The 15,508-nt window shown below is 43.5% G+C and overlaps 2 protein-coding genes across 7 annotated transcripts in view; one reads left to right on the top strand and one right to left on the bottom strand.

The window, feature by feature from the left end:
• The first annotated feature begins 418 nt into the window (after positions 1–418).
• FAM8A1 (family with sequence similarity 8 member A1) lies at positions 419–10,433 on the top strand. 3 transcript variants are annotated; one of them, XM_081827627.1, is made up of 5 exons: positions 419–1,230; positions 2,440–2,560; positions 4,175–4,298; positions 4,804–4,929; positions 6,252–6,884. In XM_081827627.1, the coding sequence occupies exons 1-5, from the start codon at positions 516–518 to the stop codon at positions 6,339–6,341; spliced, it is 1,176 nt and encodes a 391-aa protein (XP_081683753.1). In that variant the 5' UTR covers positions 419–515; the 3' UTR covers positions 6,342–6,884. The 3 variants fall into 3 exon arrangements, with proteins under 3 accessions (XP_081683753.1, XP_081683754.1, XP_006727776.1); XM_081827628.1 differs by lacking the exon at positions 6,252–6,884 and adding an exon at positions 6,891–10,433 and having other exon boundaries at positions 421–1,230; XM_006727713.3 differs by lacking the exon at positions 6,252–6,884 and adding an exon at positions 6,891–10,433 and having other exon boundaries at positions 432–1,230; positions 4,804–4,943.
• Positions 10,434–12,617: 2,184 nt separating this feature from the next.
• NUP153 (nucleoporin 153) overlaps positions 12,618–15,508 on the bottom strand; it is a 78,502-nt gene continuing 75,611 nt past the window's right edge. For 3 of the 4 annotated variants that reach the window (XM_031032405.2, XM_031032393.2, XM_031032398.2), the window contains exons 21-22: positions 14,347–14,518; positions 12,618–13,999 (exon numbers count right to left, since the gene is read on the bottom strand). In XM_031032405.2, the coding sequence (XP_030888265.1) occupies positions 13,915–13,999; positions 14,347–14,518 (257 nt within the window). In that variant the 3' untranslated portion in view covers positions 12,618–13,914. Of the gene's footprint in view, positions 14,000–14,346; positions 14,519–14,543; positions 15,007–15,508 lie in introns of those variants that run through there. The other variant, XM_081827624.1, reaches the window with a different exon arrangement.

Genomic DNA, 15,508 nt, shown 5'->3' with positions numbered 1-15,508 from the left:
CTAATTAACTGGAATGAACGCAGGCGGAAATAAGGAACAAGCCCTGTGCCTGGGGACCCAACCAGTCGCGGCTCGGTAATAGAAACCTGGGACCCGGGATCTCTCTCGGAAATCCTCTTCCTCTATCCGCAATTTCTCCTGGGACAGCCTGAGTCCACCTCCCAGGGGATGACGTGGGGAAGCCACGGGCCTTAGACTTCACTGAGACCGTGAGAGGTGGCGGGGGAGCGGGCAGCGTGGTCCCAACCACCGACAAGCCAAGGGCTCCCGGCCGCGGAGACCGGGGACGCCCGCCGCCCGCGCCGGAGCACGCAGCCCCCTCTTCCACGCCTCCCGCCCCCCACCCCGCTCCGCCCCGCGGCCGGCGACGCCGGGGAGAGGCGGGGTTTCCGCTTCCGGTGGCGGATTGTTGACGCCTGCGGCTGCTGCGGTGGCGAGCGGGCCGTTGGGGAGGGGCTAGTGGGGCCGGGAGACGGCGCAGTGACAGGACCGCCGAGGGTGCTGCTGAGGCGACGATGGCAGAGGGGCCGGAGGAAGTCCGAGGCCGCCCTCCTGGGCAGGACGACGGCGGAGGGGACCCCGAGCCCGTCCCTTCCCTGAGAGGCTCTCCCGCCGCCGCCCTACGCCCCCGGGACGGGCCGCAGGCCGAACCCCAGGCCCCGGGCCGGCCCCCCACCCCGGGCCTCGCACCCGCCGCGGTCGCCGCTGAGGAGTCGGAGCCGCCCGGCGAGCCCGGGAAGCGCGGGGAGACGGCCCCCGGCTCCAGTGCGGGGTTGCAGGAGCCGGCAGGCGGCGAGGCGCCCGAGGCCGCCGCGCCGCGAGACAGGCCGGGGCGGCTGAGCGCCCGCGAGTATTCCCGGCAGGTGCACGAGTGGCTTTGGCAGTCCTACTGCGGCTACCTCACCTGGCACAGCGGCCTGGCCGCCTTCCCCGCCTATTGCAGCCCCCAGCCGCCCCCGCCGAGCTACCCCTCGGGCGGTGGCGCCCCCGCCCCCCAGGCCGCGGCGCCGCCGCCCCTCCAGCTGGGCTATTACAACCCCTTCTACTTCCTGAGCGCCGCGGCCGCCGGGCCTGACCCGGGAGCGGCTACCGGCGTCACCCCCGCTGCTCCGGTCGCGGGCCCGGGAGGCCGGGCTCCGCACGCGCAGGGATCCGTCCGGGCAACCCCAGTGAGCAGGGTGGGATCCGGCGCCCCTTCGCGCACCCCGAGCGAGACCGGGCGGCAGGCAGGTGAGAAGCGCGACGGAGAGGTGAGGCGGGGCGGAGCGAAAGGGTCTTGGGGGAGCTCGCTGGTGGCTAGAGCAGGCACACTTTCTCCTTCTGTAACCATGCTGCTGCGCAGATTGGGTATTTCTCTGCGTCCTTCAGCTGTCGTTTGCCCAGGCCTTAAATTCCCCAAAGTGTGCGGCGAGGCTGTACGGTTTCTTTTTCCTTTAGACCCGGCCCTCCGAACGGATTCCTTTACTCCTGGGACTGGTCGTCTCCATGTGTAGGGAGATCGTTGCTCATCAGGCTCGCCTCCTGATCTCCATACCGTGGAGACGGAGATCCAGAGCTCCATCCTCACGTGGCAAACCCGCTTTGACGGCCGGCTCGGCGTGGGGGGTGCGGGTAGTGCGGGGAACAATCCAGACGTGGATTTATTGTGGATGATAGGATGCATGATGATATATAATAGTATCTATAGTATATAATTGATAGGATAATTAGACGTTACCTGTGTATTAGGAACAATGAAACTGCCGGATATAAAAGGAGATTTACGTGAAAGCAGGTGGAGTTATGAACCTCTGAGCTCTAAGTGAATGTTCTTTGTAATATTGTCTGTTTACTTCTGGATGGGAATTAGAATATTTTGTCCTAGTTACATTTTTTTAGTTTATTAGACTTTTTGTTTACTTTGTTCAGCCACATATATGAGACAAGAAGTAGTTTTCCTCAATTTGATCCCATTCAGAACTTAAGAGGTCAGATTGATAATCATTGGATTTATTACATAGAAAAGCAAGACAAACTAAATGAAGAGGCGGTAAAATGAGGAACAGGTTATTTACTTTGTACTAGTAATTGTCTATACTTAACCTTGGTTTTTACTAAAAAAGGTTTAATTTTGTGTCAGAGGCTTGTGATCACCAGGATACGCTTTTGAGTCCCTAATGAAATGTATTGAGTGCCTTAAATAGTTTAATATCTACTGAAATTATTTTTTAAACCGTAATTGGGTGAAAGCAAACTTTAAACTGTTCAGTAAATAGTGGAATAAATACCATGTGCTATTGATGGAGTCAATACCAGTAATTGTTGCAAGGTTTTAACTTCTCTTTTTATTAGCAAGTTATACCTTGACTTTGTGTTCTCCATTTATTACCTAGCTTGGGTTCCAAGGCTTATGTGAAATGAGTAGTTTTCCTAACCTTTTTTTTTTTTTTTAATTTACAGGCAGAGAGTATGTTATTCCATCCTTGGCCCACAGATTTATGGCAGAGATGGTGGATTTCTTTATTCTCTTCTTTATAAAAGCAACCATTGTCTTAAGTATTATGCACCTCAGTGGAATAAAGTAAGTTAAGGCTATTTGCAGAAAGGTTTTAATGTCTACTGTGTAGAGATCTTGTTTTCTGAAGTTCTCTTCATGCCTGCAAATGGACAGTGTGCCAGTGTCACGATTTCTCCTATCGGGAGCTCCTCCTATAAGGACTTGGGCATATTTTATTTCTTGGTTTTAAGAAATAAATGCAAAAAAGAGAAAAACCCTTAATAAGTTATGAAAGATCTGTGGGAATCTCACCTATCAAAAGTAGGTAAACATTTGATTTTTTTTTGACTCAACCATTTTGTTAGACTAGGCATTAATTTCCCTCTCACTATCCTGTTCAGAGTAAAAAACAAAAACATAAAGAGCTTTGGGTAGATGAACTGTTGATAATTAATTAGACGGGCATTTCCAAATGGGATTGCTTACACAACGAGGCAAGTCCCAAGTGAACTGCAAAGTGAGCCGTTTATTTGAATAATCCTCCTTTCATATTAATAATTATATAGCAGTTATCACTTGCTAAGCCCTTTCTATATGCTGAGCACTGAGCTCACTTCATATGGATTCTTTAATTGTATCACCAGTATGAGATGTAGAGGTTAATACCTCCTTTTTGTAGATTGAAGTTAGGGTTTACTTCAAGAAGCTAAGTTCAGAATTTATAAATACAAAGGTCATAAGTGTCAGTGTCAAGATACAAACCCTTTGGTAAAATTTCAGGGCCTTTGCCAGGAACCCCAGTTTTACTGTGATTCCTCCCTGTCTCTCCCTTTCTTTCCCACCACCCACACAGCCATCTAGGTACCAGCTCCTTACTTTTCAGGCTCCTGGATAGCCTTCAACTCAGACCATTTCCCCTTTACTGTTTCATCGTCACTGCTTCTTCCTAGTCCAGTGATTGTCATCCCTCGTCTGGATCATAGCAGAAGTCTTCTAACTGGTATCTCAGTCTCCCGTCTCCTCTTCTATCTCAGTCCAGTCTCTGATCTAAAATCAAAGAGATCATAAATTCTGAGTCTGCCCCTCTCCCACCTTAAAACTCTTCAGTGATTTCTTAACTGCCATCAGGTTAAAGTCTTGTCTTCATATCAATTAACAGATGCTCTTATTTCTTAATTGCTATGACCTTTTATACTTAATATTTGAGCCATGCCATACTGCTTACAGCTTCCATCACAGCCTCGTTCCAAGCCTTTCTCTCTTGCTAGTCTCTCCCTCCTGAAACTTCCCCTTCTTAGTCTGGCTAACTTCTCTTCATCCACAAGATGGGATGGAGAGGGAAGGCTTCACTCCTTAAGTTAAATGTACCTGGTGTGTGTTTCCCTACTATCCTATGGTTCTCTACCATCACCGTCATCCCACTGTATTATTACTTAGTTGTTGTTGTGCTTTGTCTAGTAGGTAAGAGTCTCCATGAAAGCAGAGATCAGGTTGAGTCCCCGGGGCTAGTACAGTGCCTGCTCACGATAGTGCTGCTTATTTGTTGAACAAGCTAATGAATGTTTTGTGAAACTAAATGGGTGGAAACCTAAAGATTAGTTTAGAATTTCAGTTAAAGTCTGACGGTAATGGAAAAAATACCAATGCAATTGCTCTGGTAACTAATTCTTTATAACCCAAAACTATTGTTTTGTGTAGGGATATCTCCAAGTTTGCTATGCATTATATAATAGAAGAAATAGATGAAGACACATCAATGGAAGACTTGCAGAAAATGATGATTGTGGCTCTTATATACAGATTGTTAGTTTGTTTCTATGAGGTAAGCTACTGACTCAGCAAATTTTCACGTTTAACAATCTCATTTTAGATGATCAGCCCAACACAAAAAGTAATGGAAATTTATAATTATTCATGTTTTTGTCAAATATCTCTGTTTTTTAATTTTTTCCAAATGTTCTTTAACATAATATTCTTCAAGTTAAAAAGTAGAACTTTCTGAGTGGTGACATTTTACAATTTCTTTGTGATATATTTCAGTCTTGCGGCCTAAAAATACACTTGCAAGTTGGTTGTGGAACTTGAAATGTATTTTTCCATAGAAACAACTTGCTTAAAAAAAAAGTGGGTCACAGAGAAATAGACGTCTGGTGTATTGAGGGCATAAGAGACCTGCAGAGAAGCCTTACAGCGTTAACCTGTCATTATTCTCTGAGATTCTTTCAACTTGAAAATTTTAAAACATGAATAACATGGCAAAAAACTTCTCTTTAAAATTGGTAGAGTTGAGCTAGTGAATTATTTTTACATTCTCCCTCTTTCCTTAGATAATTTGCATTTGGGGAGCAGGTGGAGCGACCCCAGGGAAGTTCCTGCTCGGCCTTCGAGTGGTGACATGTGATACATCTGTGCTTATTGCGCCAAGTCGGGTTCTAGTGATTCCTTCCTCAAATGTGAGCATCACAACGTAAGTTCTTTCCTTGGCTTAATTTACTACATACTTAGGAAAATAGTAAGTTTTAAGTGTAGAGTTCAATTCAATATTATTCAGAAGTAATACCATTTGATATAGTATTTTTAGGATGTTGGTATTTTTTTCTTCATGGCATGTAATAGACCTGCCTTTATTATGTTTAGAACTGAAAAGTTTGAGGTTTTCTTTCTTTTTTTTTTTTTTTTTACATTACATCATTAATTTTTGATGTAGTGTTCCGTGATTCATTGTTTGCGTATAATACCCAGTGCTCCATGCAGAACGTGCCCTCTTTAATACCCATCACCAGGCTAACCCATCCCCCCACCCCCCTCCCCTCTAGAACCCTCAGTCTGTTTCTCGGAGTCCATCGTCTCTCATGCCTCGTCTTCCCCTCCGATTTCCCCCCCTTGATTTTTCCCTTCCTTCTCCTAATGTCCTCCATGCTTTTCCTTATGTTCCACAAATACGTGAAACCATGTGATAACTGACTTTCTCTGCTTGACTTATTTCACTTAGCATAATCTCCTCCAGTGCCATCCATGTTGATGCAAAAGTTGGGTATTCATCCTTTCTGATGGCTGAGTAATATTCCATTGTATATATGGAGCACTGAGGTTTTCAATTGTTGTAGAACTGTAGACCCCTCTTCAGTATACAATTTCAAGATAATCATTTTATAGAATAAAAGTCGTGAGAGGGTTTGGGTGGTGGTGCTGTCTTTATCAGTGCTTTGGTGCTCCGTACCCAGTTCGATTATTCTCTAAGTTGGTGGTTGTTGGGCCAGTTACTAATCTGCCTTGAGCCTCCAGCTTCCATTTGGTAATAATACATGTCATTATCCCATCCTGAATGGGCAGTAAGAGTTTGGGCTGATAACGCATGCATGCACCCGGCTCTGGCTCTTAAGCGATACGAGAGAGCTTGTCATGCTGCAGTACTCAGGGCTAGCTATTGGCGTGTGGCTCTGTGGGGAGGTACAAATAGTGATAATGGGAGTTGTAGAGACTTAAGTAGGTGGCAGTTAGTTGAGCAAAACAAGATACTGGCTGGAATGCTGCCTGAATGATTCAGAGCTGGGTTGTTATAGAAAGAAATATGAGAGACTCTGGAAGCCTCGATTTTGCAGATATCCTCACATTTCCTTACAGTTTTGTGATTATTATAATCCTGGTTGCTACTTTTAATGAGAGTCAATAAGGGCTGTTTATTGAGCACCTCTTATATAACAGGCCTTGATTAAAACAATACATATTACCTAATAAGATAGGTACCATCGGTACCATTATCCCCTTTTTACAGATGTGGAGCACGAGTGAGTGGTCGAAAATGGATCTGAAACCAACTAGTCTGCATTCAGAGCCACACTCAGCCACAGTGCTTTTTTTGTAGCCTTTCTGTGTGCGGAGGGGCAGAAATCTAACACTGGTAGGATAATTCTCCATTCTGAGCTATGCTTGGAAGCTTTTTAAAGCTTTCTTTAATCACAGCATCCCACAAAGAAAGAATACACAGTAATTTAAACTGTTAGAGCTTCACAGAAGGTAGAAAAGGGGACTACAGTAAGCATATTAGTGTAGAAGGTACTAAACCCACACGAGTGACTATACAGAAGGTAAGTAAAGGGAACAGTTAACTCTTCTAGCAAAATATCCAAGAAAATACTGGAAACCTTTAGTTCACATTCTAAGAAATATTCATTAGTGCTTTTCATGTGGAAGTTCTGAAGTCTTACTCTTACGTTGATGATGTCTTTAGAACAAGCCCAGGTGGTTTGATCAGAATATAATGCTACTTGAAAGTAACTCAGATATTGAAGGTAAAAACTCTCAACACTTTGAATGTATGTTTTAAATATATATTTTGAACTTGGTAGGATAGTATTAATCTCTAAGTGGTTGGTATGTAATTTATCTGGTATTTTTTGCCTTAATTTTTTAGGTCTACTATACGAGCTTTGATCAAGAATTTTTCTATTGCTTCTTTTTTCCCTGCTTTCATCACACTGCTGTTTTTTCAGCATAATCGAACAGCCTATGACATTGTAGCAGGAACCATTGTGGTAAAGAGAAATGGGGTCAGATGATGCCCCAAAAAGCCCTGAATTCCATCCTCTCTGGAATAACGACAAGACTAAATTATGTATCAAGGCCATCAGTATCCCTGGGTTACACTAATTGATGATTTAGAAATTAAAGCAGTCACTCCAGGGTGATGCAGGTGACTATTCTGAAAGTATTGATTTTACTTGAATGCCAAAGAACTTTTCCAGAAGAAAAACCTGTTAAATTCAAGTGTTAAAAATTTTTAGATCGAAAAGAAGGCAAGTGGTTTTATAATCAACAACGGACAATATATACTTTCTTAAGATCTAAGGCTTTAGAATTTGCTGAAAGCATTTTCAGCTGTGAAATCTCCAGATGAAACTTTTAAGAAATTTATTTTGGTTTATCCCAAAATGATGGGAAAAGTCAGTTGTGTTTTGTAAACACATTAACTCATCTTTTAACACTTCTTGGGGAAATTGTTGTTTTTGCTTTTGGGGAGAGGGAGTGGGAACACAAATTTGGTAATCCATTTGTCTCCCACCCTAGGAGGAGGTGAGTTAGCTGCAAGAGAAAGGGGCAGCAGATGAGGCAGGCCTAGCAGTTCCCTCACCGGAAGTTTTCAGATCCGTAGTACAGTGTATTGTGGGAATGATGTCACTTTACAAGTATTGTTACTGTTCGAACATGTATTTGGGGGCAAGTTTTGCATGATGATGAAAAAGTATTAAGTCCTCTTGCTATATTATCATTGATTATTTTTAAAGAAAAGGTAAGTTAGTGATTGCTTTGGGGGGTGGGGGGAACCTAAATTTTCACCGTAAATTTAAGTTGAAATTCACGTGCAAGTGTTTTTAGTGCCCTAAATCAAACTATAAGTATGTGGGGTGAAAGGACTTCATCAGGTCGTTGCATATTTACTGTAAAACAATATTGCCAGTATGTGTGTGGCATGAGGAAACGTGTTAGTGCTATTCAGTGTCCTGAATGTACCTTCTATTTCTACACCAGGTAGTCACATACTAGCTAGTTTCCTTTTATATTTTATATAGTTCCATGACTTTTGAAACATCAAGGAGGTAAATAATCTTAGTATTTCATGATAAAATACTAGTAGCCTGTGAAATATTAGCATTTTTCCCATTATGAACTATTCTTTCTAAAACAAGGACAAGTACCATTTCCAGACATTTTTCTAAGTTCTTTGGGTCAAAAGCTTATTTTGGGCCTGCCGGGGATGATGTTTTGAGGGAATTGTCTAGTAACGTAACACTTTGTGTATTGCCATTTTAATTTATTCTTCTACTGAAGCAAAGCTTAGTGTTTTAAATGTGTGTGCATGCTTTTGTTAAATGGCCCAGTTAACAGTGTTGAGATATACCTGAAAAGTTTTATTTCTTAGGCATTTTTTCCAACCCTGACATTGTTTTCCCAAAAAACACTAAACTGTCTTGGACACTTTGTAATTAGATTGCTTAAAAGATCAGTCTGGACTTTATTTTTGGTCTTTAATAGCAAATGCAAGACATGTCTATTATCACTATCAGTTTGTAAAGTGGGTTTTTCTTTGACTTTAAAACTGAAAATATTCACATTTGATGGCCATAGAAACCTTAACAGTGTCCTTATTAATGCCTTTTTATTGTAAAATTTCATAAGCCATGTTTTTCAAAATAATTTTATATTAAATCCAACATCACTGAAAGCCTATTAAGTGTGTCAAAGTACTCAACAGATCATTTACTTGTAGCCCCTGGGAAGATATTTGAAGTGTTACGGCCCTTCACAGTAGACAGACACATTAGGAAATGTTACATAAACTTACCACTTAGTAGTGTATACATTAGCATTAGTGGATACACTATTTTTGCCACTGATGGGGAATTCAAGTTGAAGTGTCCATCAGCCATGTAGCTCTGGAATAGATCTTTAATGTAGAATTTCCTCTCAGATAATTGGAAGGTTTACCATCTAGGCTACTGTTATTTATATAGCCAAACAAAAGCAAATAAGTAGCCCAGTTTAATTTCTTAGAATATTGCACATTTGCTCTAGGAGTTACTCAGAATCCCATCTGTATGTAGGTTCATTTAGATTCATCTAAGGATCCAAGTTATACAGCCCTGTAAAATGTAAGTATTATTACTACTTTGCCTTTACAACAAAATGCAAGTGTATTTGTATTTTGAATTCGGCACTTAGGAAAAGAGAGTTTGATTTCCAAATCATTGGGGGGGAAATGACAAAACAATGGGGAAGAAGGGAGAGTCACTTTTTTTCTCTTAGGGTTGTGAGGGGTGGAGCCTCCGTCTTTTCAAAAACACTTTTCTATTTAGTATATTTCATTTATAGAAATGCTGATTTTCTGTGTCAAAGTATAATTCCCATGCTGAAGCTCTAGCCTAAAAAGGCAAAAAGAAAGTTGTTTTCATAGTACTACAAACATTATTCATCACTTTTACAAGATAAGTAACAAGGGAACAAAAATTAGAAGTCAAGCCAAGTAAGAACACTGTTGCAGTGAATGTGCCCTAAATAAAACCACAGAACAGGCAGTTAGCGTGGGCATCTAGAAAACCTCGGTCCCCAGGACTACAGGCGGCCGGCTCGAGCGGCAGGTGCACCTTGAGAGAAGTCTGACGCACTAATGTCCAGGCCGGGCTTAGGGAAGTAAACGGGAGGATGGCAGGCCTTGATTTTTAGACTAAGCTGTGACTATAAAAATAAAGCCAGCACTTTTTGGGATAGCAACCCTTTAAAGTATCGCCCAGCTGCTGCTTGTGTCGCCCTGGTTCAGAAGTCATTTCTTTCCACCTAAACATTTACCTTCCAGTTTTACCCAGAGATTTAGGATTAGAAAAAAAAAATACATTATACTTGAGGGCCCCTTTATCTAAATTGTAACACTAAGTCTTCAGTGTTTATTGCTTCAGATGACAAGTTGTTTTAACTCTGCTTTAAAAGGACTTGTTCCCTTAAGTGACTTGTGTGGGTGTCTTACTTACGCATCAGTATTTCCGGCAAAATGAAAGGAGAAAGGAGTTGAAACTACTTGCTACTTGGGAGTGGTGGGCTTTTTGAGAGAGAGGGGTGGGTATTAAATGTTTTCATTCCACACTTAGCCCTATTAAAACAGGCCATTGTTTTCTTTTGAAGAATAGGCCCAAATAACAGCAGTCAGTATTCCTGAAATCTGACAAGTACTTGCCGTTCCCCATCCCCTATACCAAAGGCCACCATCTTTCCAGTATGTGCTTGTCTGGGTGAAGTTCCTCATTCCAAACTATGTATGTATATATCCTCGCAGTTCATTATAGTAGGACTTGACCCACAAACAGTATCTGATGGCCTGCCTATAAATAAAATTCAGCATTCTATTTTTAATAATTTGTATGCCACCAATTTGTATTCTTTGTCTCAATAAATACTTGATCACCAATGCTTTTGTTTTTTGACTGTTAATTTGAAATCTGCTCTACAGTCTTCTGCTTAAGGGAACCCTTGCTTCCAAATACAATTTTCTAGCGTTCCCCGCCTTTAGGAGAATGGCAGTCAACTAGAGTGCTTTCAGAAATAGAGGTCTAACCCTCCCCCAAAAAAGTCTACCTTTTGGGGTATATTCTTTAAGCACGTCACTCAGAAGTTACCCATAGGTGACTTTGCTTAATGTTAAACTAATCCTGTCCTTAAAGTGGTTAACCATCCTAACTATTATGCAAGATACTAAGGACCCAAGTTACACATGGGAAACCAGAAGTTCAAAGTCTCCTAGCTGGTAAATGACTGAGCTGGGCAATTTAAATCTAGTTCTGATCTTACAAGCATTTCCTGTTCTAGAGAAGGAAAACAGGAAATAAAACAGGTTCCTCAAGAAGAACACAGATAATAAACTAAATGTAGCTAAACAATGGCCTGGTCTGAGTTCTACAATGTGCTGTTCTGAGCACAGGCACAAATTACACGTTTCTGGAACTACGAACTACAGTGGACTAAGGGGTGCTCCATAGTACTAGTAAATTCAATTGGCCTGTGTTGCTGGACCCAATACGCTCGTTTTCTTAATTTTACTGTACCAAATGTCAGTTTCCATTAAACACACAGGCTAACCTTTGTAAACTTTCCATTGGGTTTCAAACTTTAAATAGGCCCAGGAGACAAACGAGGTCATGGGGATGAGAAGGACAGCTCGGTAAGTAGTCACTAGTTCTACAATCCCGTACGGTGACCACACTTACGGTGGTGAGCACTGAGTGATGTACGGAATTGCTGAATCACGCTGTATGCCTGTAACCATTACAACATGGTGTAGGTCATCAATACTTGAATAATAAAAATTTTTAAATTAGCATTATTTGAAACTAAAGTGTTGGACTAATTTACAGCCTGGTTACAAACTGTTAAAATTAGTCCAGCACTTTAATTTCAAATAATAAAATCCTAAGTACATGAACAATTTCAGGAGAAAATTTGTAACAAGTATTAATAAGCAGCTAGCTTGAAGACATTTTTCAGTGGTCTAAAGTACACTTTTTCTTAATGCCCCAAATCCTAAATTACCAAAACAGCCTGGCACCCGAAGTGGCATCCTCATGCCTGGAGCTCAGGCATTCGAAGTCCTCCAGCATGAGAAGGGGGCTCGCTTTCTTGCCGTGCTACCTCCCCTCCTTGCACCAACTGCCTTCAGGTTTCACTTGCGGAGGGAACGTGGAACCGAGGTCTGCCCGAGACCGCGGTTACAGCCACAGAGAGTGGCTGAGAAGTGTGTCTGCAGCCGGAGCCGGTGCGTGGGGGAGATCCCTCTGCCGGGCCCCGAGGGGGGGCGGGGCGGGGGCGGGGTGCAGGGTGGCGGATGGAGCCGCACTCAAGACTGTCTTCTGGAGACACGGAGCGCAGCGTACGAACGAAGGCAGTGGGACATGGAAAATCCAAGTCCCAAGTCCGAGTACAGCTCTGCCGACTACAGCTTTGGTGCCAGAAGATTTCATTTTTAAGCCACCTTAAGTATGATTTTCAGTCACTTGTTTTGAAGAATACTAAGTAAATATTTCTAGCACATTTCTTATGAAAATCTTCCCCAGAGTAGAAAGCCTAATATTCCCGTTCATACGGGCCCAGAGAATGACTGATAATGAACGAACCTGCCATTTATTTAGGCATGAACATCTCCCCATTAAAACCAGATTTCCAGTATTCATCATTTGCCCCCAAACAGGCCTGTGTCAAGTGTGTATTATTAATAAAGTGAGAATTATAAAATGTTTCCCCCCACAAACCAGCATCTGATAATGGCCTAAGATGTTTTCAATATGCAAAATATCTTTTCAAAATTGGAAACACGTACAAAAAAAGCTCGTAAACATTTTGAAGTTCTGAATTTGGACTTCAACCAGTTCTGAATCTGGACTTCAACCAGAAGTTCGGCAAAATAAAAGTCCGCGCAAAATAATTCTGTGCTCAAATTAAGTATAAAAATCAGCAAATGCTGTCCCAACAGGTCTTTTATGGACCACAGATCTAGTTAGAAAAAAAAAAATTGGTAAAAGAATTCCATGCATGTGTCTCCAAGACTCGATCAATAAACACTGTCTAGTCGCCTCTCAAGGAAGATACAGATACAAACAGAAATGGTTACGTGTGTTTATTTTAAACTTTTAAAAAGGTATGTCAATTTATATGCAAAGTAGGCGTGATTCCTAGCACCAGACAAAAAGCAGGGTACCTTCTCTATGTTTTACGTTCAGACACTTCCCCCTTCACTTAGGAGTTGTCCAAATCACTTAAATGTATTCTTTGGAATTTCTCTGACCATGGCGAACCTTTACAAAAAAAGGTTCCCTTCCATTAACACGGGTACCTTCATTTTAAGTTAACACTAGAACAAAAAATATTTCATAATTTTTTATTGATGGCATTTATCCCATGGTTTAACATGTTAATTATACTGTAATAAACATGGCTTTAATATTAAACTTTTCCTTATTATCCAAAGTCACCACAGTCCATTTCAGTAAATATAAAAATATATGCTTAATACTTTGTACAATACTGGTTTTTGGTCCAAACAAAACTGGATCAGAAAAGCCAATAAATTCACTTTAAGAATCCCCAATTTTTTTTTAAAGATTTCCAAATGGATTTAGGCAACTTTGAATAATGGGATTTACATAATAAAATCTGAGACAAGACTAAACAAAGAACAAACAAATTTTCTAACACAAAATTAAAATTTCAAGTTCACAGATTTATGTTATGCCAAAAAAGTACAGAAACAAAATTGTATTTACACAAGTTTCATAATAAAATAATGAAAAAGGCAAGACAGGTGATAGGAGAATGAAAATATAGAAATAGCATATAATTATTAAATGGAGAACGCACTAGATCTAATAAGTCCTTAGCATGGACCATTCTTTAATCAGGCTTCCTCTATCAGAAAATTTTAGTGCACAATACACCCAACTCACTCACTTCACACATACACCAGCACAAACTCAGCATAGAAATCATTCACTTCCACAGTCTCTAATCTATACAGAATTCCTCCGGGATAATTACAATTCCAGCGCGTTCCGTAAGCGCGTGCGGGCGCACAGAGCGCGGCGGCCGCAGGCGGCTCGAGGCCAAGCCGGCCGGGGAGCGGGCTCTGTCCCCGGGCGCCGCCCGCCGACGCCGCCTCAGGGGATGATGTGCTGGATCCTCTTTCTGCTGAAGAATCAGTCACCAATCTAGCTATTTTTTTTTTTTTTAAGGGGGTGGGAGGGGGAGGGCAGGGCTTCTGTAAAGAAAAAGGAGGGAGTCCCAGACGTAGAGAAGGCCTCGGGCGGCTCCGGCCTGAGGCGGTCCCTCGCCCCGGCCGCGCCGGAAGCCGAGCGGCAGGGCCCCGGCCGCCGCCAAGCGTGCTGTGCGACGCACCGCCGCCTTCATTTCCGGCGCCTGACGGCAGTCTTTATCTTGCGGCCAGACACGGAAGTTCCAGAAGAAGAGAACACATTTTTGCCGTTTGACCTGTGGGAAATAAAGACTGCATTCCGTGACCAGGTGCCCGGGAGATTTCAGAATCACCACAATCCTACCTGCGACCGGCGTTGGGGAGGGGGAGGGGGAGGGGGGGGCGCGTCGGGACGGGGGGGGGGGCACCGTGGACGTAAACTCAGGCCGTCAGCGCGCATGCGCGCCCCAGCGGCCGCCGCGCCGAGGCCCGGCTCCTGCACACCTGCGCTGCGGGCAAGCGACGCGGGGGCACATCCGGGTCTCGGCCCAGCCACACCGCGCACCCCTCGGGGACGCAAGCAGAACGCGGTCGCAGTCCGGCGCGCGCGCGCAGCCCCACCGTGCCGGAGCCCCCGTCTCACCCCACTGTAAATGCCGCCGCAGGCTGCGGAAACGGGAAGCCCCCGGAGCCCGAAGGCTGCGCCGAGGCCGCAGCGGGGCTCGGATTCGCCCCGAACGTGAATACTCCCGACGGGCTGGTGCTCGTGAAGTTGAAATTGGTGGTGCTGCCGCTGCCGAACTGGAAAACCGAACCTGTGGTAGTTAAAGCAGAAAAACTTCACGACGGGCAAGAGGGCAGTTTTTCTAGTAAGGACTCTGACCTTTACGTACAAAAACGGGGGAAGGATTAAGCTCTCTTATAATTTAATATAAAGAAAGTTAAAACGAAGAATTTTCTCCACTGACACACACAACATACTTAAAAAAACGCCCTTGGACAAGTGACCCAACTTACCCATGACCAAGGAGGAAAGGGCAGAAGAGACTTCCGGTTCAAGATAGTGGAATCAACACACACATTTAGCGCTAACTTCAAAAATTATGTTAAAATAATAGTAAAGGGATTTTTACAAAGCTGGGGGAAAGAGGAGACAACAACAACAAAATGGAGACGCTGGGAAGCTGACTGGAACCAAGTACTAAGCTAGCAGCAGGGAAAGCATAGACGCAGTTCCATTTACACTCAACATACCCAAAGGCTTGGGTGCCAGGGCCCTCTGGAAGGGAGAATGAAGGTGTGACTATAAAAAAAAAAAAAAAAAGAGGAGGAGGAGGAGGATGGGAGAGTATCTGTGTAAGAAGCAGGCACCCAGATCACTCCCTCCCCAGTACCAAACAAGATGATAATTCTCTGCCCCAACAGAACAGAACGTCAGTCTCTGGAGGGGTCTCTGAACTAGGGGATCACATACAAAGGCAAGGGCATCCTATCAAAACTAGAAGGATTAAAAGTAAGTTGATGTAATGAGCACGGACAGCTGCAGCCTTCCTCCCTGACTCGGCTCCCAGAGCATGGGCAATCAGAAGTAGGAGTACCCTCCAGGCACGACGGGAATGGGAATAACCTCTGGGGAACCTGACCTTCTAGAAGGAAACACCTACTGATACTAACATCCATGTCTTCCCAAGTAAGCAGGCCCGTCAGACAAACCTACAGTGAGATTCAAGATCTACGAGCCTATCCATGCACAAAGAATTATCAAGTGGTACTTAGGTGTCCCATGCTCATAAAATTATGAGTTG

Source organism: Leptonychotes weddellii, chromosome 8 (assembly GCF_054177405.1).
Source record: "Leptonychotes weddellii isolate Sample4059 chromosome 8, ASM5417740v2, whole genome shotgun sequence".
NCBI classification, from domain to species: Eukaryota; Metazoa; Chordata; class Mammalia; order Carnivora; family Phocidae; genus Leptonychotes; species Leptonychotes weddellii.
Note: the sequence above shows the minus strand (reverse complement) of the source record. Positions and strands in the feature narration are given on the sequence as shown.